Below are 20945 nucleotides of genomic sequence, written 5' to 3'. Positions count from 1 at the left end.
GCATCTCTGTGTTTCCAAGTCTCCACATCCCGCACCCCAGCATGGTAAACAATGATTGCTGGGCGCACCTCTGCAAGAAAGCCGCCCTCACTTTCTGACCCGATGGCAGACAGTCCAGCTTCTCTCTGTGGGAGTTCGGGTCCCCAATGTCTCCCCAGAAACTGGAGTTTAGAGTAATTGGGAGCTTGTCTCCCTTCGGGTTGAAAGAAGCAGCGCACCCATACATCTGTCGCCAGCTCAATTCGCTCGCCTCCATACTTCAGCTTTTCAGCGCTTGTGCACATCTCAATGATTTTTCCTCTTTCCTTCTAGTTGTAGAACTTCCACTCAGCCAGCTTCCCCATGGTTCTGGGAGATAGACATTTTGTCTTTTAGTTATAGTTTTGAAATTGTGCGAGGCAGCGGTTTAGGTATTTACCTATGCTGCCATCTTGGTTTCTCCCCAAAATATGTTTATTTTTTTATTTTTATTTTTTTTAAAGAATGCAATGGCTCTAGCTGGCTTTGCTCAGTGGATAAAGTGTTGGCTTGCAGACTGAAGGGTCCCAGGTTCGATTCCAGCCAGGGGCACATGCCCAGGTTGTGGGCTCGATCCACAGTGTGGGGCATGCAGAGGGCAGCTGATTAACGATTCTCTGTAATCACTGATGTTTCCATCTCTCTATTCCTCTCTCTCTCTCTGAAATCAATAAAGAAATATAGCCGAGGAGGATCCAAGATGGCTGTGCCCAGGTGAACACCTAGCCGCAGCCGCACACAACAATTTCAATAAAATACAACTAAAATATAAAACGGACATTGCCCAGAATTATAGGAAGGTTGACTGACTGGAAATTCTACAGTGAGAAGCAAGGAGAAAACCAGAAGGAGGTGCGGAGGAGCTGGAAAAGCCCAAGGTACGGAGACGCGGCGCGCGGAGAGGACGGAGCCGGAGAGAAGGGAGGCCGAGTGCCTGGCGGGCGTTCCCTAGCGGAAAGGAGATAAAACTCCGACTGTGCTGGGCCCCCGACTGCTCTGAACCCCAGTTTTAGGCCAGACCCCGGGGACTCAGGCTCAGCCATAGGGAGCCGGGCTGTAAGGCGGAACCCTGGGGAAGCGGCGAAAGGAGGTCCCGGCGGTGCGCACACTGCGCACAGAGAAGGGACGGTTGGCTGTGCGCGGGATTGCCCTGACGGGAAGGAGACTGGGGCTCCAGACTGCTCTGAACGCCACCTCCAACTCCACTTCCAACGGAACTGAACCCCAATATCGGGCTCATTGGGGGAGAGCATAGACTGTTTGGCAGCAGGCGAAAATTGAGGGCACCTTTCTCTCAGAGGCGCCGGCAGCGAGCACTGAAGGACCCGCATAGGACGGGGCTGACAGAAGCCAAAGCTGCAGGCTCCACCCTGAAACCCCGTCCCATCTGTAACTGCGAAATGCGACAACAAAATAGATCACAAATGAAAGAAATGGAGGACAAAAAGCGTCTGGATATAGAGTTCAAATCTACACTTATAAGGTTTTTCAAGAATTTCCTAGAAAAGATGATAAGGCCTATGAGGATATGAAAAGAGATCAACTAGAATTAATAAGGAGTCATCGAGAAATGATAAGGGATCAACAAGAAATAAAGAATACATTGTCTGAAATAAAAAATATTTTACAGAGTCCTAAAAACAGAAGGGAAGATCACAAGAATCAAGTCAAAGATTTGGAACATAAAGAGCCAGAAGACACTCCTCCACAGAAGCTAGAAGGCAAGAGAATACAGAAAATTGAAGATAATGTAAGAAACCTCTGGGACAACTTCAAGCGAACCAACATCAGAATTATTGGGGTCCCAGAAGATGAGAGAGAGCAAGATATCGAAAACATACTGAAAGAAATAGTGACAGCCGAGACCGGTTTGGCTCAATGGATAGAGCGTCGGCTTGGGGACTGATGGGTCCCGGGTTCGATTCCGGTCAAGGGCATGTACCTTGGTTGCGGGCATATCCCCAGCAGGGGGTGTGCAGGAGGCAGCTGATCGATGACTCTCTCTCATCGATGTTTCTAACTCTCTATCTCTCTCCCTTCCTATCTGTACAAAATCAATAAAATATATTTTTAAAAAAAAAAAAAGAAATAGTGACAGAAAACTTCCCCCACCTGGTGAAAGAATTAGACTTACAAGTCCAGGAAGCGCATAGAACCCCAAACAAAAGGAATCCAAAGAGGACCACACTGAGACACATCATTATTAAAATTCCAAGAGCAAAAGACAAAGAGAGAATATTAAAAGAAGCAAGAGCAAAGAAGCACCTATACGATTGTCAGCTGACTTCTCAACAGAAACCATGCAGGCCAGAAGGGAATGGCAAGAAATATTCAAGGTGATGAATAACAAGAACCTACAGCCAAAAATAATCTACCCAGCAAAGCTATCACTCAGAATCGAAGGCCAGATAAAGAGCTTCACTAATAAAAAAAAGCTAAAGGAGTTCATCACCGCCAAACCAGAATTATATGAATTGCTGAAGGGGGTTCTTTCAGAAGAGAAAGTAAACAAAGATAAAAATTATGAACAACAAATACGTAACTATCAACAAGTGAATCTAAAAACCAAGGAAATTAAAAAAATCTGATGAACAATATTAACTATTGAATATAATAGAATCAGAGGTATGGAAGGGGAGTGAACTGACGATTCTTGGGGAAAAGGGGAGAGAGGGGCGTGGGAAGAGACTGAACATAAACTGTGCACCTATGGATGAGGACAATGGGGAGAGGGGAAAGGGCAGAGGGTGAGGTGGGAACCTGGTGGAGGAGAGCAATGGTGGTGGTGGTGGGGAAAGGAACATTTGTAACAATATGAACAATAAAAACTTATAAAAAAAAATAAAAAAAGAAATATAGCCGAAACCAGTTTGGTTCAGTGGATAGAGCATCTGCCCGTGGCCTGAAAGGTCCCTGGTTCAATTCCGGTCAAGGGCATGTACCTTGATTGCGGGCACATCCCCAGTAGGGAGTGTGCAAGAGGCAGCTGATCGATGATTCTCTCTCATTGATGTTTCTGACTATCCCTCTCTCTTCCTCTCTGTAAAAAATCAATAAAAATATATTAGAAAAAATAAATACACACACACACACACACACATATATAATGGAATGCATTCCTAAGAAAGAAGGGGTGAACGTCATGAAGTCTGGCATTTGCTTTAAGATACTTAGCAAAGGAAAGGAACAGAAAGGGATCAGAAGCAGCAATGTGGCAATACCCTGGTAACTGTTGAAATGAGATGTTTGGTACATGGGGCTCATTAAGCTTTACATTTTTAAAAAAAATCCTTGCCTGAGAATATTTTCCATTGATTTTAGAGAGGGAAAGACAGAAACATCAGTGTGAGAGAAACACAGATTGGTTGCCTCCTGCATGTGCCTGAACATGGGCATGTGCCCTTGTCTGGAACCAAACTCAGAACCCTTCAGTCCTCAGGCCGATGCTCTATCCACTGAGCCAAACCGGTTTAAACAAGCTATTTACTTTTGAGTTTTTGACAATGTGTTCTAATAAAAAAATTGAAGTATTACATTATTGATCACAAATTCTGGATAAAATGTAACAAAATGATACCATGTCTTCACTCAGTGCTATTATCCCACCTCTTCTGTAAGGCAGGACAAATTTCCCTGACATCTGCTAGCGAAGCACTTGAAACAAACTTTATTTTTAAAATATATTTTTATTGATTTCAGAGAGGGAGAGTGGTAGAAACATCAATGATGAGAATCATTGGTCAGCTGCCTCCTGCACTCCCCTTACTGAGGTCGAGCCTGCAACCCCACCATGTGTCCTGACCGGGAGTGGAACTGTGACCTCCTGGTTCATAGGTCAGTGTGGCTCCGTAGCCACACTGGTCGGGAAAACTTTTAACTGCAGGTGAATGTGGCCCTCATCCCTTTATGTGAGACATTCTTTTTTTTAAGTTAATTTGAGAGGAAAGGAGAGAGAGAAACATAGATATGAGACAAACATGGATAGTTGCCTCCTGCATGCACCCGGACCGGGAACTGAACCCTCAACCTGGGTATGTTCCCTGACCAGGAATCAAACCCACCACCACCCTTCGGTGTCCGGGCCAACCGACCGAGCCACACCGGCCCGGGAGCTGGAGACGTTCCTTCCACGTGTCCAGGCGTGTCCTTTCTTTCCATCGGGGGAAAGCATGGCTTCCCACCACCGCAGCCACCGGGGAGGGAAGATGGCGTTTCTCCCAGGTCCGTGTTCCGCCCGGCTGGCCCGGCAGGCCTGCCCTCCGCACGGGGCCCGCTCCCCGCCTCCCGGAGGGCCGGCCCACTCACCGTGAAAACACCACACTCAGCAGGTTCGAGGGCTCACGGGCCCTCCGACTGCGCGTTGCCCGGAGGCGGATGTGCTCTCGGTGAGAGGACGAGCAAGGGGAAGGAGAGCGGATTTGCCCAAGTCCCAAGTTCTCAGGCAGCACCCAGCGGCCTGCAGAGCCCATCCCAGCCACGGTGTCCACGAGGCACAGACATGCAGAGGGCACGGCCATCAGACTCACACACCCGTTCTCCTCCGCTCAGACAGCGCACCAAACACTGAGGCACAAGTAGTCAGGTGGGTGCTGCGTCCCGTCCCTCCCCTGAAAGCAAGCATCCCCCCGCCAGGCGCTTAGGGCCGTCCCAGAGGAAGCGCAGCCTTCCTCACGTCCCTGAGTTCACGTTTATTCAGCCCACAGGCCCCGGCGGGAGCCAGGACCCCGGGGCAGGAGGCAGGCCAGCCCGGCGCCAGGGAGAGGAAGCACTTCCAGGTGGGGCAGCACTTCCTGTGCGAGACGCCTACCGGAGGATTCCCTGCCAAAGAAAACTTGATTTTGCAAAAGGCTAGTCTAAAGGAAGGTGGGGCCGTCTTTCGGGCGCCGGGCCGCGGGGCCGCGCCTTCGGGCCGGGCGCAGGCTCAGAGCGTCCCGTACACGCTGACCTTGGCCAGGGAGATGCTCTCGGTGCAGGAGCTGCGGCCTTTCTCGTACAGGACGAAGAGCTGGGGGGCCAGGCCCGGCCCGCCCACGCCGCCCTCCAGCGCGGCCAGCGACGAGTAGCCGCTGGGCCCCGGCCAGAGCTGCACGGTCTCTCTCCTCCAGGAGCTGCCGTTGCTGAAGCTCCAGCGCAGGGTCAGGTTCACGCCTGGGGAGGGCGGAGGGTCAGGGGGCGGCCTCGGCCCGCCTCCTCCAGACAACGCCCCGCCCGCCGCGGGCACTCACGTTGCTCCGGGTGGGCCGGGTTGGAGAAGAAGACAATGCCGGAGCTGGTGGCTACAGCTCCTGCGGCAACCACGGGGTCCACCAGCTCGGGGTCGAAGGTCACGTCGCGGGGCCTCAGCGTGTCACAGGCGTCGTAGCTGCGGAGGATGATTCGGCAGCGGCAGTGGTAGTTGTTCTGGTTCCGGGCGTTGATGACCACGGAGCCGTCCGGGAGCTCGTAGGGCTGAGGAGAGGGCAGGCTCAGGAAGACCAGGGCGGCTGCGGGGCCCTGCGCCCGCTGCGCCGGGGAGGGGCTGCCGGACTCCTGACCTGGCACTCATCGGGGTTGAAGTCGTTTTCCCGCTTGGGCTGGCCGTAGGGGATGCCGCGGAGCCCGCTGCCGTAGCGCCAGGAGGCGCCGTGGTCGTCGCTGAGGAGGCAGAAGACCCCGTCCCGCTCCAGCGTCCCGTGGCCACACACGATGAGCCGACCCTTCCGTGGCTCTCGCTGCTTCTGTGGGGAAGAGGGAGGCCGAGGGGCTCAGAGGCGGGACCGCCCGGTCCTAAGTGTGGGGTCACATGTGTCCCCTTCAGTTCTGTCCTTGCGCGCTGGGGGTCCCCCAACGGATCTCCAGCAGCCACCGCTGAATCACGCTCTTTTGCAGAATAAGCTCCTTTGGAACATCAGGGCCGGGGCGGGCACTGGGGGCTGTGGCTGCTCTTCCCATGCCTGTCGCTCGCCACGCTGCGCAAGGCAGACGTGTCCGGCGGCAGCTGGGCCCGGCTGTCTAATGCAGCCTGGTGACGACCACGGTGGCAAGTTCCATCTCCCCGCTCCTCCCAGGATGCCCGTTTCTTCCAAGGGGCCCCACCCAAGACAGAAACCGACTTCGCAGGAACGCCTCCCGGGAAGGAGGTCAGCTGGGGCACCTCCCAGGCTGTCCACCAGGCCCCCCCTACCCGCCCGGACGGAGACCTGAATGCCGGAGCCCGGCCCGGGGGCGAACATCTCGGTGCCGATGTCCAGCGAGAGGTTCCGGGGCGGGCTCCAGGAGACCCCGTCGTCCTTGCTCCACACCAACATGGTGGAGGCCACCTGGCAGCCGGCCTTGTGAGCGCAGAGGGAGTAGAAAAGGAACACCACTCCCGTCTCCACGTCGCTCACCACGGCCCCCAGGTTCAGCCCGTCAGGGGTCTCCCCATCGTCCACGATGAACGCTGTAGGAGACCACGTGCTGCCTGAGGGAGAAAGGAACAAACGAGCACACGGGATGTTGGAGACCGGGCGGGAGCTGACAGAGTGCTTGCACCCGAGGGGACGGATAAGACAGCCTCCTGCCCACACAGGGTCCCCGGACTTGTTCTGATGGCGCTTCATCTCCAAGATTGGGAGGAACGGAGAGTCCATTCCTCCTGACAGACCTCCCGGTCAGTGTTTGTGTAAAAGGCATTACGCAGTTAATAAAGCTGCTGCAGTCGGTCGATGGCTTGCAGTCCTCCCGATCCCACTTTCCTGTCTTCCTTTTTTTCTCAATTCCCACCTCCCCACCTCAGTCCGGTTCACCTGTCAGGCTGGCCCTAGCAACGGAACTGAAAAGCTTCTGCGCAGCAAAAGAAACCGTTCTCAAGATGCAAAGGGAGCCCGCTGTGCGGAGGACATATTCCCTGACGAGACAGCGGGTAAGGGCTGGTTTCCAAAATGAGACCTATAACAAGTGCTCACAGTCACTGACCATCGAGAGACGTCAATCAAAACGACAATGCGGTACACCTCACACCTGTCAGAATGGCTACCGTCAACAAATCAACAAGCGACAAGTGCTGGCGAGGATTTGGAGAAAAAGGAACACCCATGCACTGCTGGTGGGAGTGCAGACTGGTACAGCCACTGTGGAGAACAGTATGGAGTTTCCTAAAAAAATTAAATATGGAACTGCCATTTCACCCAATGACCCCACTTCTAGGAATATATCCTAAGAAACCCAAAACACCACTCAGAAAGAATGTATGCCCCCTGTGTTCATAGTAGCACAATTCACAATAGCTAAGATCTGGGAACAGCCCAAGTGGGCATCAGCAGATGAGTGGATAAAAAGCTGTGGGACATTTACACCAGGAACACTCTGCAGCAGCGAGACAGCATGGAGGGACCTGGAGAGTCTCATGCTGAGGGAAAGAAGTCACTCAGAGAAAGACCAGTATCACATGACCTCACTCATGTGTGGAATCTACGTAACAAAATAAACTGATGAACAAAATGGGCTCGGAGGGACGGGGAGAAGGTGGAGCAGAGGGATGGATCTCAGAGGGGTGGAGTCGGGGTGCGGGCAGAGAATAATGAAAGAACTTATATGCCTGTATGCAAAATCCATGGGTAGACAATAGTGTGGTGAAGACCTGGGGGGGAGGGCTAGGTGGAGAGGGGCAATGGGGGGAAGCGGGGGACACCTGTAATCCCCTCGACAATACATATTTAACCATTAAGAAAATAAAGCGAGCTGAAACCCAGGGAGCGCCCCCCCCCCCCACCAGGAGCCCTTCCCACCAGACCCTGTAACCGGCCGCTCCTGCTACCCACCCGACCCCAGGCCTCAAAGGGCCAGGCCCTCAGACCCGTGCTTGCTGACCTCTTGGACCTGATTGCTCTAGCTGGCTCACTCCATGCAGCCACAGCCCTCCCTCCCTCAGACACTCCACCTCAGCCTTCCTCCGGCTCACCTCCGCACTGCTCCCCCGCACTGCTCCGGTTTGTCTGGCCACTGCCTTTAGCCTGCTCCTGTCTCCCCAGGAGAATATAAGCCTGCCAGGCTGGGCTTTGCTGGTTTGTTCATAGCCGTACTCACAGACCCCACCACGATGCACAGTCAGTGCTGGGAAATGTTTGGAGGAATGCTCACCTCCGTGGCGATCCAATTTTCAGATCAGTGTCCCGGGCACCTTCTCTCCGCAGTGCCCTCTCCCAGGTCCGTGTCCCAGGGCCTCCAAGCTCCGGGGCCTCAGGGCCCCGGGCAGGTCGGACCGGACCGCCCCCCTCCCGCCCTCACCCCGCCGGCTCTGACCCGGGAGGAGCTTACCCTGGTCTGTGGACCTCCGCAGAGCGATGAACTTGGCCCCCTCGTCCGACGTGGACATCTTCCTGGCCTCGGCAAAGGCGAGGAGCGTGCCCCGCGGGGTGGCCGCGATGAGCGGGATGCGGAAGGTGTCCACAGCCGCCATCCGCCGCCCGCTCACCCACAGCAGCTGCTCCATGGTCACCAGCGGCTGCACCTGCCGAGGGAGGAGCCCACGCGGACACACGTGACCGGGTTGGGACGGACGGGGCGGCTAGAGCCGGCTCCCCTGGGAGAGGCAGGTGTGGGGTCTCGTGGGCGCGGGCCCAGAACAAGGACGGGGAACCGCGGGAGAGGCTGGAGGGCAGCGGGGTCTGAGCGGGGAGGGCCCCTCCGCCCGCCCCCGGAGAAGAGGGGCCTCAAAAGCGGAAGGAGCGCGAATGTGGAGGGCCGGGCCTGGAGGCGGAGGGGCTGTGAGCGGATGGAGGGCGGGGCGGGCGTCCCGCGGACAGGGGCTCAGCAGCCCGCGCGGGCGCCGCCGGGCGCGGGCCGCTTACGGGGTCGGGGTCGGGGTCGGGGTCGGGTGGGGGCGGGCGGGCGAGGGCTGCTCACCAGCCTGAAGTCGTTCTCGTCCCACGCCGCGGCCACTGCCGCGGACAACAGCAGCGGGAAGATCGCGGCAAATACCTGAACCCCACAGACTCCCCAGAGCCCCGGCCTCCGCGGCCTCTCGGGGCCGCCCCGGAGCACCGAGCCGGGCCGCTGGGCTGTCATTTCTCCCCGCGGCGGGCGCGCGCCTGGCCCCCAGGATAAACCCGGGCTGGAGTCAGTCAGCTGACCAGGCCCTTTAAGCACTCAGGTGTCACCTCCCGCCCCGCCCCTCGCCCGCCGCTTCTGCGACTCTCATTGGCCCCAAACGCTCGGACTCTTCACGTGACCCCTCAGCGCCTCGGAGCTGGCCCTCCTATTGGCCCCCTTTGAGGCGCCGCAGCTCGTGACCCGGCGGAATGAGGAAGAGCCGGGATGACTCCTCAGAGCCTCTGATTGGTCGCAGCAGCTGGGGGCGGGGCCGGCTTTAAAGTGCGGGCGGGGAGCAAAGGGTCTCATTGTCAAGGACGGAGGAAGAGCAGTGCCGGGCTTTTTGCGAAAACAAAATATGTGTCAACCTTTAATGGCGTCTTTTTACAAAACCAAGGCCTGAGCGGAGGGGAGGGGGCGGCTGCGCGCGCGGCGGCGCCGGCTCAGGGCTTCTTCCTCTTGGCCCCCGGGGGCGCGTCGTTCTTCTTGCCGAGAATCTGCAGGAGCGCCTTGGACATGAAGTAGGGCCGGGCCGCCGAGCCGTCGTTCCGCTCCAGGTCTTCCACTGCGCGCAAGCGGGCGTCAGCGCGGGCGGCCCCCGCTGCCCTCGGCGCGGCGGCTCCGTCCCCTCATGTGTCCAGAGGGACCGTGAAGCACGTCCCACCCGCGGTCCGGTTCGCGGACCGCACGCCCCCTGCGCGGCGCGTGAGAGGTGCCCACAGCCGGAGGGGGGCCCGCTCCCACAGCCCCGCGGGCCCGCACTTCCCCGGGGTTTCCCCGGGCCAATCTCCGGGGAGTGGCCCCAGCTGGGCGCTCACTGCCCCTTCTCCCCAGCTGCACCCGGAGGGGGCAGGGAGGGCGCCACTCACGGAAGCAGAGGAAGAGCGTGTCCACGCACATGCCGAAGACGCTGAAGAAGCCGCTGGCGATGACGTAGGCCCCCACGACGGAGATCTGCAGGACACAGCCGTTAGGGTCTGTTTGGGAGCTAGGGGCGCGGCGGAGAGGGGGTCACTCACCAGGATGGGCAGCCAGTAATAGTTGAGGGGGGCGCTCTCAAAGTCCTTGCCCAGCCCCACGAGGCGACCAGTGAAGAAAAAGAAGGACAGGACCCCTGCCGGAGGTCCGCGTCAGCGTCACCCTGGGAGCCAGCTCTCCGCTTCCCCCCACCCCTGCCGGGTCCGGCAGCCCGGCCTGGTCCTTACCGACACCTCCCACCACCAGCAGCTTCCCGAAGAGCAGCAGCAGGTCTGTGACCTTGTCCAGGACCACCACCCTGCACGGGGAGAGGCCCGGGCTGGACGCAGCTGCCTCCATCACTTGCCGTGACAGAGGCAAAAGGACTCGGTTCCCATCCAGGGTGGAGGCCCTCTGAGCACAGCGCCCCCCGCAGGCGGCGGGAGACCACGGTGGGGCAGCCTGACCTGACAATGTTCCGCATGAGCAGCATGAAGGCGTCTCTGGCTGAGACACAGAAGTTCTTCCCGTAGATGGCGATCTGGGGGAGAGGGGAAGGTCAGGGTCACCGGTGAGCGCTCACCTGGCCCGGGGCTGGCCCTGGAGCACCGGCTGCGCCTGCAATGGGCTCACCATGATGTATGCGTTGCGGTTCAGGAACTTGATAAACTTTTCCAGACACCAGAGGCAGCACTTGAAGCAGCACATGATGCAGCGGGCCACCGGGTTCTGGGCGACTGGGGGCCAGGGACTTGGGTTTCAGAACTCGGGACACAGGCCCGGAGCCTCTCCCCAAGGACTCAGCTGCTCAGCTGGCCGCCCCCAGCCCGACCTCGGCTCACCTCTCAGCTTGTGGTCGATGTACTCCAGGATGACCCGCACCATCTGCACGAGGGTCAGGATGAGGGCCCCGAAGGCCAGCGACCCGGTGTGGTAACTGCCCAGGGATTAGGCGGTCAGAGGCGCCCGGGACCCCTGGGCTCCCAGCCCCTCCCCTGCCCTCGCAGGCTTACCGCAGCGTGCGGAGGAAGGCAGCGCTCAGGGGGAAGGTGGGGATGTCCCGGGGCTTGTGGAAGGCCCAGTAGAAGGAGGCAAAGGCCCCGGCCAGGACACACTGGCCCAGAGCCAGGACCCAGTTGAGGGTCCAGAATAGCCCCAGGACCCCGTAGATTTGCAGGTTGAAGAGAGAACGCTGCACCGGGCCTGTGGACAAGTAGCCCTGGAAGGCGCACACCAGCCCTGGGCACGAGGAGTTGGCGGGCGGAGCCTGGGGAGCACAGACAGCCGTTCCCAGCCAGCGCCCGCCACTCCCAGAGTGAAAGAAGCCAAGCACCCCCCCCCCCCCCCCCCCCCCCCCCCCCCCCCCGGCCTCCGTCTGCCAGGTTCCAGCGGGCTGGTCTCCCCTATTGTGTGAGCATCAGTCTTCCCGCCTCTGGGCGAGCACAGGAGCTGCCCGCCGGTGGTGTGGGCCAGGCTGGTGGTGTGTGGGGAGCCGCGGGGCCAGGGCATGCTCCGGAGGGCCTGGCCTCCATCAGCTGTCCCCTCCACAGCAGCCTCTGCGACTCCAACCACCATACTTTCCAGCAAAATTGAGACTGGGTGTCTGATGACATTAAGGAGTTCCTGTTAATTTTGTTGGGTTTGATAATGGTTATAGTGGCTATGCTTTTTTAAAGTCTTATCTGTTGCCCTAGCTGGTTTGGCTCAATGGATTCCCAGTCAGGGCACATGCCCAGGTTACAGGCTCCATCCTCAGTAGGGGGTGTGCAGGAGGCAGCCGATCAATGATTCTCATCATCACTAATGTTTCTCACCCCCCCCCCCCCCCCGGTCCCTTCCTCCCTGAAATCAATAAAAAATATATTTTTAAAAAGTCCTTATCTGTTGAGATCTATCGATATGTTTACAAGTGAAATGGTATGATGTCCAAAATTTCCCTTAAACTCTAGAAAAAATTTTGCTCTTAGGGATGGGGTGAGATGGATGAAACGAGAAAGTCAAAGGTGTGGAATCTGGGTATGCGAAATCTCTACTCAGGGTGTGTGTGAAAATTTCCATCATAACAAGTGAAAAGCATAGAAATAAAAACAACCTTCCCAGCCACTGTGACAACCTTGATAATTGCTGGGACTGGGTGCATGGTTGGCATTTTATAGTAAGAAAATGCACTTTTGCCGAAACTGGTTTGGCTCAGTGCATAGAGCCTGCGGACTGAAAGGTCTCGGGTTCGATTCTGGTCAAGGGCATGTACCTTGGTTGCGGGCACATCCCCAGTAGGGAGTGTGCAAGAGGCAGCTGGTTGATGATTCTCTCTCATCGACGTTTCTAGCTCTCTATCCCTCTCTCTTCCTCTCTGTGAAAAATCAATAAAATATATATTTTTAAAAATCAATAAAATAGATTTAAAAAAAAGAAAAAGAAGAAAAAAAGAAAACGCGCTTTCCACCCGTGTGTGCCTGCTGTCAGCCTCCACGCCTGGGCTCTGCACACTCGGTGCTCGCACCCAGGTCCTTCGCCCACGGAAGCCGGCCTCCCCGTCCTTTGGAGCGGGGGCCAGTGCCGTGGGCAGAGCCCGGCCCGCTCCGGGCAGTGGCCACAGGGAATGCCCAGAGGTCCAGGCCGCCCCCTGGCACCTCCGGGGAGCCTGGCACTTCTCTCCCAGACCCGCAGGGCGGCAGGGCCTGGGCCCTCGGGCAGTGTGTTCCCAGGAGGAAGATAACAAAACTAAACAAAGCCCAGAGCTATCAGCAGTCGGTGCCGGGCCTGTGCTAAGCACTCCATGTGCCGGAGTCACAGCTGGTCTGGCTCGCCCTGTGGGCCGGTGCTATAAGCTCCACTCTACGGAGGGGACCGGCTGGGTTCGTGGTGGGCAGAGGAGAGTCCCAGGGAGGGCAGGGCCCTGGCACCCAGCTGCCAAGGCCTGGCAGCCGCCGGCACAGCGCTCTGGGCCTCCGAGGTCCTCCCTGCTCGGGCAGGACTGGATCTGGAGTCCGCGGACTGGCTCCCTTTCAGGCTCTGCCGGGGCCTGTTGTGTGACCTTGAGTGGCCACTGCGCCCGGAGGCATTTGTCCCTAAGCTGCCCGCAGCCCTATGGGTGCCCGCCACGCTCACCCCGGCCTCACCATGGGGTCGCACGATGCGTTCAGTGGCGCTGCCTCACAGCCGGGGAGGCTGGCGTTGGGCGCCCAGAAGACGTACTGAGGCTGTCCCGAGGTGGCCAGGCACCCAGGGGGCCGTCAAGGAAAGCATGGCCACACCGGTCGCTGCGGCCCCCCAGGGCTGTGCCCATGCTCCCACCAGGCCGGACCTCTGCTGGGCTCGTCCTTCCACCCTGTCCCCGGGCCGCGCTGCGCCTGCCCCGAGGCACGGGCGCCTTCTCAGCACTAAGGTACTGAGTGGGCAAGTCCTGCCCTCTCTGTCCTCCGCCCCCTCGTACGCCAGGAGGGCAAAGGATACAGAGCAGTCATGGCCCAGTAGGCGATGCAGACGAGCAGGAGGACAAAGGTGACCAGCGGGTAGAACACAGTGGACATCATCTGTCCCACAGCCCTGCAGGGAAGTGAGCTCTGTCCACACAGGCCCGCCCGGCCCCACCTCTGCCCCTGGGCCTGCTCCTCCCGGGGCTGGGCGCTCCCATGAACGGAATTCAATGAACGAGGCTCAGGGCCCTGAGAGGAAGTGAGTCTCAGAGAAGCCCCCTGGGAGTCCTCAGAGTGGTGTGTTGACCAGCCTGCAGGTGGGGGTCTTCCCCAGCCAGCCCAGGTTCCCACCGTCCCACCCACCATCACCATGGCTACAGTGACTGCCAGCACTGCCCTTCTGGAGGGCCTGCTTCATGGGTGAGGCCTCAATGAGATACTCACTTCATCCTCAGGGCACCCTACCAGTAGGCACATCCCCAGTGCCTCTTCACAGATGGTAAATGGAGGCTCAGAAAGGCTGTCACAGCAGGATTAACACTGCACTGTTCTGCCTTCTGCAGAGCCCTGCACCCGCCCAGCCGCCCGCGACAGCCCTGCCCCCGCCCCTCTGGGTGGGCCCGGACCTGCTGGCCTCCTTCAGGAGGGCGATGGCGATGCGGATCCGCTGGCGCAGGAAGACGAGCATGAGCAGCAGGATGCCTTCCAGCACGGCCAGCACGATCACTGCGGGGGCAGGCGGGGGTCAGGCGGGGGCGGCCCTTTGGCAGCTGGCATTGGGAGGGCGGGTACTCACGGGCCACCAGCCAGGTCTCCTGAACACTGCGGTAGGCGCCGAGGTTGGTGGTGAAGCCCAGCTGGGTGATGGAGGCACCCTTGTCCCGCAGCAGCTGGTACTCCTTCCAGCAGTGGTAGATGCCATAGGCCAGCACCGCCAGCACCCCCAGGATCAGGACCAGCACCAGGGGCCCGGCCACCAGGCGAAGAAGCAGGAGGAACAGCAGGCTCAGGACCAGAGCCACGCCGAGGGCACTAGCAGGAGGAGGTAGGTAAGGTCATCCCAGCCCCCAAATGCCTTTCCTCCCACCTCTCCAGTCTTCAGATTAGACCTCCTTTCTTTTTTTTCTTTTCTTTAATATATATTTTATTGATTTTTTACAGAGAGGAAGGGAGAGAGATAGAGAGCTAGAAACGCCAATGAGAGAGAAACATCGACCAGCTGCCTCCTGCACACCCCCTACAGGGGATGTGCCCACAACCAATGTACATGCCCTTGACCGGAATCGAACCTGGGACCCCTCAGTCCGCAGACTGATGCTCTACCACTGAGCCAAACCGGCTTTGGCGAGATTAGACCTCCTTTTTATTGTAAATCCTGTTGGGCTTGGGGTCCACTCTGAGCTCTGGCTCCTCCTCCCTATCTACAGACTCAGCTTCAGACACTGGGCTGGAGCATGCGGATCAGGGAGGGAGAAAGGAAGGAGAGAGCGGGCGATCTGGTGACTCACACAAGAATCCAGTACCAGGATTGGGCTAAGTCTTCAAAGATCTTCACGCTGATGTCACGGGCATTGAGGCTGTCCAGGAGACCACTAGGGAGAGGCAGAGTCGGGCAGGGCTGTGGTTGGAAGGGCAGGGCAGGGCTGTGGAGGCAGCGGTACCCACCTGATCCCCTGGTCGATGGAGGTGTTGCCGGAGATCCCTGGGAACTCGAACTGCGAACTATTGGGGCTTGGAAAACAGCGCCCCAGAACTGCAGGGAGAGAACAGCTCCTGGGGCGGGCACAGAGCTTTGCCTGGGAAGTCTGGCCGCCCCTCAGCTGCAGCCCTCAGCGGGCAGGAGGTGGCCTGCTCCCCTCTGAGAGCTGTTCTTGATTCCACAGCAAAAGGGAGTTCTGCCAGGGAGCCCAGGCGACGCTGCCTTCCCTCTACGCCCCATCCTCCCCTCCCCGCCCGGGCCCGCCACCTCACATCCTCCTTTGCTCTGGGCTGGCTCCTAGGAAACCTCCCTCCCTCCCTGGTCCATCAGCCCTCCTCTGCCTGGGGGCCAGGGAGCCATGCACCGCGTGGGCCTCGTCACCCCAGGGCCGAGCCACTCTGCCGCTCAGGCTCCTCCCAGGCCGGGCCCTGCCCCTGCTCACCTCACAGCCCGGCTTCTCCTGGGCCCCTCTCCCTGTCAAGCTCCATCCTCGCCTCACCTTGCCTCCTGCAGGAGGCTTGTGCCTTCTCCTTGGCACTGGTTACATGCCCACAGCATTTTTGTCACCCTTACGTTGCCAGGTAAGCTTGGCATTGACATTCTCAAGAGAAAATACGGCCCAGAGAGGTTGAACAGTTAGCCCAAGACCACACAGCTAGAAAGTGCTGGAACTTAAGTCCAGATCTGACTTTGGAGCATTCATTTGAGTAACTTCCTATTACATTTATGGTGAGAACTGGGTATCTTTTCTCATGTATAATTTAAATATTTTTTCTTTAAAAAAATAACATTGACTGCTGCTGGTGGTGTAGTATACTGAAAAAGGTTACTGGTTCGATTCCTGGTCAGTGCACATACCTGGGTTTTTGTTTTTTTTTAAAAAATAATATATTTTATTGATTTTTTTATAGAAAGGAAGGGAGAGGGAGAGAGAGAAACATCGATGAGACAGAAACATCAACTAGCAGCTTCCTGCACATTCCCTATTGGGGATGAGCCCACAACCAAGGTACATGCCCTTGACTAGAATTGAACCCAGGACCTTTGAGTCTGCAGGCTGATGCTCTATCCAGTCAGGGCTTTTTATTTATTTTTTTTAATATATATTTATTGATTTCAGAGAGGAAGAGAGAAGGAGAGAGAGAAACAGTCTATCTAATAAAAGAGTAACATGCAAATTGGCTGTACCTCCACTACACCCAAAAGCCATGCTTACCAGCCAATTGGAGCAAGTATGCAAATTAACCCAACCAAGATGGCTGCGGCCACTGAGCGGAGGCTTGGGTTTCCCCAGTGATAGAGGAAGCCAAGCTTTCCGCCCACCGGGGCCTGCTCTAGCCTCTGCTCAAGGCTACAAAGTTTCAATTATAGAAGATAAATAAACCCCAGATACCAGGGCCTCTGCTTGGGTCACTGGGGGTCATGGCCGGCCTGCAAACCACCACAAGGCCCCTCACCCAGGCCACCCCATGCCCCAAGGAAACCCTCATCCTGATCTGGGACACCTTTCAGGGCAAACCAGCTGGCCCCGACCCTTGCACCAGGCCTCTATCCTATCAAATAAAAGAGTAATATGCAGATTGACTATCAATCCAACAAACAAGATGGCTGCCCCCATGTGAACACAAGATGGCCATCACAAAATGGCCAGCAGGGGAGGGCAGTTGGGAGGGACTAGGCCTGCAAGGGAGGGCAGTTGGGGGTGATCAAGCCTGCAGGGGAAGGCAGTTAGGGGTGACCAGGCCAGCAGAGGAGAGAAGTTGGGGGCGACTGGGCCTGCAGGGGAGGGCAGTTAGGGGTGACCAGATCTGCAGGAGAGGGCAGTTAGGGGCAAACAGGCTGGCATGGGAGGAGTTAGTCATCCATCAGGCTGGCAGGGGAGTGGTTAGGGGCAATCAGGAAGGTAGGCAGGCGAGCAGTTGGGAGCCAGCAGTCCTGAATTGTGAGAGAGGTGTCCGACTGCTCCTTTAGGCCTGATCCTACCAGGCCTAATTTTGTGCATTGGGCCTCTAGTCAATGATGAGAGAGAATCATTGATCGGCTTCCTTCTGCACACCACTTGCTGGGGATTGAACTCAAAACCCAGGCATATGCCCTTTGCCGGAATCTAACCTGGAACCCTTCAGTCCACAAGCTGGAGCTCTATCCACTGAGCCAAGCCAGCCAGGGACATACTCGGGTTTTGGGCTCGATCCCAAGTAGGGGTCATGCAGGAGGGGGCTGATGGATGTCTCTCATATTAATGTTTCTCTTTCTCCCTCCCCTTCCTCTCTCTCTCAAAGTCAATTAAAAAGTCATAAAAATTATTTGGTTGTTTAAAGAAAAATTTACTATTGGAAAGAAGTGCATACAGAATTAAAGTTAGTCAACTGCCACCTCGCCGCCAGCCATACTCATCTGCACGTTGGGTGAACTCTGTCTGTCTTCTATGCGTGCACCTAAACGTGCTGGGTGCCTTCGCCACGCACAGCCTCTCTGAACCCGACTCCCCACCAGCACGCAGCTCCAGGGCAGCTGCCCTTCCTGCGCCAGCCACGCCGGCGCCCAGTGCAGGGCGATGCGCTGTCCCCTGCGCCCTGGCTGTCCTGGGCGGCTCCTCATTGGAGCCATAAAGCATGAGCCGAGGAGGGCGTGCTCACCTGGGGCGGAGGGGAGCAGGAAGCCCGGGCAGAGCTCTCGTTCCAGGCTTTGGAGTACTGGCTGGGGGGGGCGGGGACAGATACCAGTCACAGCAGGATGGGGTGAGCCCCGCCCCCCCGCTACCACCGTCACCCCCCCCCCCCCGCCCCCGCCCCCCCACGTGGCCCCCTCGATGACGGCGACGCGCTGGGCGGCTCACCATGTCCCGGGGCACCCCCGGCAGGCAGACGGTCCGGTTCGCGGCGTAGAACACCTCCCCGACCGTCCGCGACAGGTCACCCTGACTCACCGCCCACAGGGCCGCCGGACAGGAGGACACACACACCTGGGGCAGAGGCGTGCTGTGGGGCTCTGCCCAGGCCGGGGGCGAGCGGGGCCATCTGGGCAGAGCGGGCCGGGGCTCTGACCTGGGGCGTGGGGCATCGCAGGCCCTGCTCAGCAACCGCGATGATGTTGGTGGCCAGGATGCAGCTGAAGATGTTGAAGTACAGGAGGTAGGGCTTCTCTCTGCAGGGGGAGGACGGCAGGTGTCAGGGCCGGCCTCGCCCCGGCCGCGGAGACGCGGGCCAGCTGGAGGTACGAGGGCCCGAGAGCGCCAGTCACCAGCGCCGCAGGTGGGTCAGCCGCCGGAGCAAACCCAGCTCGCAGACCGTCAAAAGCATGAACTCTGGAGCCCGTCACCACCCAGCTTCCTGCCCTCCAGCAGGCCCTCTGCGGCCCACAGCCTCGGTGCCGCCATGCCAGCGCCGTGAAAGCCGGAGGTTGGCTGTGATGGGCCACTTCCTGCCCACGAGGTCATGGGAGTCGAGGTCACCCCTGTGTCTCAGACGGCGGAGTCGGAGCTCGGAGAGGCCGAGCACCCCCGGCCGGGAGCCAAAGGCCATCTCCGAGTCAGGCCCGTGCACCTGACTGGCTCTGCCTTCCTCGCAATGGGGGCCCTCACGCCAGCGGCCCAGCGGGAGGCTGCTGGATGGCTGAGGGGTCCCTCCCACCCCCCCGGCCCGCCTGCACTTACTTGTTGGCCCCCAGGCCGCAGTAGGCGCCGGTGGAGTTCCTGGGGTAGAGGACTTGCCGGGGGTCTCCGTACAGCCACGCTGGACAGACACACAGAGTCCCCGGAGGGCGGCAGGGCGTCGTGGGGAGCAGCCTGGCCGCCGCCCGCCCGCCCGCCCCGCCCCGCCCCGCCGGGAACTCACCCACGACGCCCAGGGCCGCGTAGCCCAGGAGGAAGAGGAGGAAGAGGACGCAGCAGATGACATCGGTGCAGCCCCTGGGGGAGGGCCTGCTGAGCGCTGGCGGCCTCCGAGCCACCAGGAAGCACAGCTGCCCGTCGGCTGGTTCCCAAGGGCACACCCGAGCCCTGGCCCCTCCGCCACGGCTCTCCTGGCACCAGCTTCTTACCCGGTTCAGCCAGGCCCCCGCCCCCCGCCCCCTCCCCAGCGCCGGTCTGAGCTCACCTGCTCTTGATGGGGCCTCGGAAGGAAGGGTCGTGTTTGAGGGGCTGCCCTGTGGACAGTGGGGAGCAGGGTAGAGAGCAAGGCACTCAGGGGACTCCCCATTTCCTGTCCCGCCAAGGGACACGGACGGGGCAGGCTGGCAGGAGGGCAATGGGGGAGGAAAGGTAGGATCAAGGCTGCCAGCAGGTCTGCTGCTCACCCTAACCCTAACCCTAACCCTAACCCTAACCCAGGAGGGGGAGGGGCCGTTCCCAGGACAGTGACTTCTCCTCCTGCCTCCACCCTGGCCCCCTCTCCTTCGTCCCCCCCACCTGCTGAGGTGGGCTCTGTGTCACCACTCCCAGTGGCCCTCAAGCTGCGTTCCCATCCCCCTCCTCTCCCAGCGGGCAGATGGGGCCACAGGGAGGCCACAGCCCGTCTCCCTCTGCCCCAGGCCTCGGGGGAGAAGCCAGAGCCACAGGCCTCAACTCCCGCAGGGCCCCGGGGGAGCAGCTCCCTGCACACCCTCCGAAGGGCTGTGTCCCCGCCAGGGCCAGTCGCCTGGCAAGCAATCCAGGCAGGTGACACCTGAGCTCGGCGGTTGAGATTGTGGCTGTGTCCTGTTCCTGGTCCTCCCTGAGTACACACAGCGAGCCAGTGTGCCCGGCACCAGGGTCCCTGTGGGCGCCGCGGAGGGGGCGGAGGGCTGGGCAGTGTGGGAAGAGGTGGGGTCCGTGCTCTGCGGGCGCCTGGACTCTGTCCCTGCTCGGCTCTCGGACATGCGATCAATGATTGACCCAAAACTGCTCCAGGAAGTCTCCCAGGAAGTCCTGCTCTCCTTCCCGGCGCCCCTGAAACCCAGGCCTGCCCTCTGGGAGTCCCCTGCCCTCCAGAACAGGGGCTCAGACAGGCCCCAGCCCCACTGCTCGCAGGGATCCCCGAGGCTGGTCCGGCCCCCCTCCCTCACACCTCCATCCCTAACCCGCAGGTCCTGGGCGGCTCCCAGGCTCTGGACAGACCCCGTCCCACTCAGGCCTCTGCTTCACCCTTCACGGGACCCCCAGGAGGCCCCGCCTCTACTAGCCCCCACAAACCCTGAGCCCCAGTCCTCACCGGGGCCCCAGCACAACCCACTGCCCTGCCCCTGCTCACCGACCCGTGGGGAGACCCACACCCTCCCCCAGCCCAGGGTCCAGGCTGGCCTCCTGGGGCCCAGCCTCCTGCTGGCGGCCTCACGGGCAGCTGCAGCTCCACAGCCCGCCCCGGCCCGCTCAGGGCCACACCCGGCCTCCCTCCCTCAGGCTCCTTCCTTCCCAGGGCCCTGCCGAGGGGCCATCGTCTGGGCCTGAAGCCCTGGTCCCAGGGGCTGAATAAAGCCCAACCCCAGCTTCACTCCCGTTTCCTTAGCAACAGCCGGAGCCCCTGACCCCATCCTCCTCCCAGGACCCAGGCCCTGCCTTCCTCCACGAGCTCCCCAGCGCCTCCCCAGGCCAGCCCTTGGGGCCCAGCCGGTCTCCCTCCCTCGCAGCCCCTGGCCGCCCCTAGCCTCACCGTAGGCCTCCTCCCCGGCCGGCTTCCCCCCCATGGTGCAGTGTCTCCGGGGTGATGGGAGGAGTGGAGTGATTGGGAGTCGGGAGACCTGGCAACTCACCTGCCGAGGCCCCGCCCTCCACGTCACCGCCCCACCTCCGCCCGCCCGTGGTCCCCGTGCTAGTTCCTCCTCAG

General features: G+C 59.4%; 2 protein-coding genes across 4 annotated transcripts; both read right to left on the bottom strand.

Annotated features, from left to right (window-relative positions):
• Positions 1 to 4691: 4691 nt before the first annotated feature.
• Positions 4692 to 9128, bottom strand: NEU1 (neuraminidase 1). Its single transcript, XM_036414052.2, has 6 exons — positions 8884 to 9128; positions 8296 to 8488; positions 6198 to 6460; positions 5553 to 5735; positions 5244 to 5466; positions 4692 to 5166 (listed from the first exon to the last, which is right to left on the bottom strand). The coding sequence occupies exons 1-6, from the start codon at positions 9043 to 9045 to the stop codon at positions 4940 to 4942; spliced, it is 1251 nt and encodes a 416-aa protein (XP_036269945.1). The 5' UTR covers positions 9046 to 9128; the 3' UTR covers positions 4692 to 4939.
• A 281-nt stretch (positions 9129 to 9409) lies between these two features.
• Positions 9410 to 20880, bottom strand: SLC44A4 (solute carrier family 44 member 4). Of its 3 annotated transcripts, none has more exons than XM_036414046.2 (21): positions 20772 to 20880; positions 19242 to 19290; positions 18981 to 19054; positions 18800 to 18878; positions 18192 to 18291; positions 17984 to 18109; positions 17784 to 17844; positions 15111 to 15198; positions 14954 to 15037; positions 14242 to 14477; positions 14072 to 14171; positions 13480 to 13575; positions 13149 to 13248; positions 11040 to 11293; positions 10869 to 10963; positions 10660 to 10763; positions 10494 to 10567; positions 10275 to 10345; positions 10089 to 10183; positions 9939 to 10023; positions 9410 to 9634 (listed from the first exon to the last, which is right to left on the bottom strand). In XM_036414046.2, exons 1-21 carry the CDS (start codon positions 20803 to 20805, stop codon positions 9513 to 9515), a joined length of 2127 nt encoding a protein of 708 aa, XP_036269939.1. In that variant the 5' UTR covers positions 20806 to 20880; the 3' UTR covers positions 9410 to 9512. The 3 variants fall into 3 exon arrangements, with proteins under 3 accessions (XP_036269939.1, XP_045429314.1, XP_045429313.1); XM_045573358.1 differs by lacking the exon at positions 20772 to 20880 and adding an exon at positions 19809 to 20104 and having other exon boundaries at positions 13149 to 13251; positions 13483 to 13575; XM_045573357.1 differs by lacking the exon at positions 20772 to 20880 and adding an exon at positions 19809 to 20103.
• Positions 20881 to 20945: the final 65 nt, after the last annotated feature.

This window comes from Pipistrellus kuhlii, unplaced genomic scaffold, assembly GCF_014108245.1.
Source record: "Pipistrellus kuhlii isolate mPipKuh1 unplaced genomic scaffold, mPipKuh1.p scaffold_m20_p_5, whole genome shotgun sequence".
Lineage (NCBI taxonomy): Eukaryota > Metazoa > Chordata > Mammalia > Chiroptera > Vespertilionidae > Pipistrellus > Pipistrellus kuhlii.
Note: the sequence above shows the minus strand (reverse complement) of the source record. Positions and strands in the feature narration are given on the sequence as shown.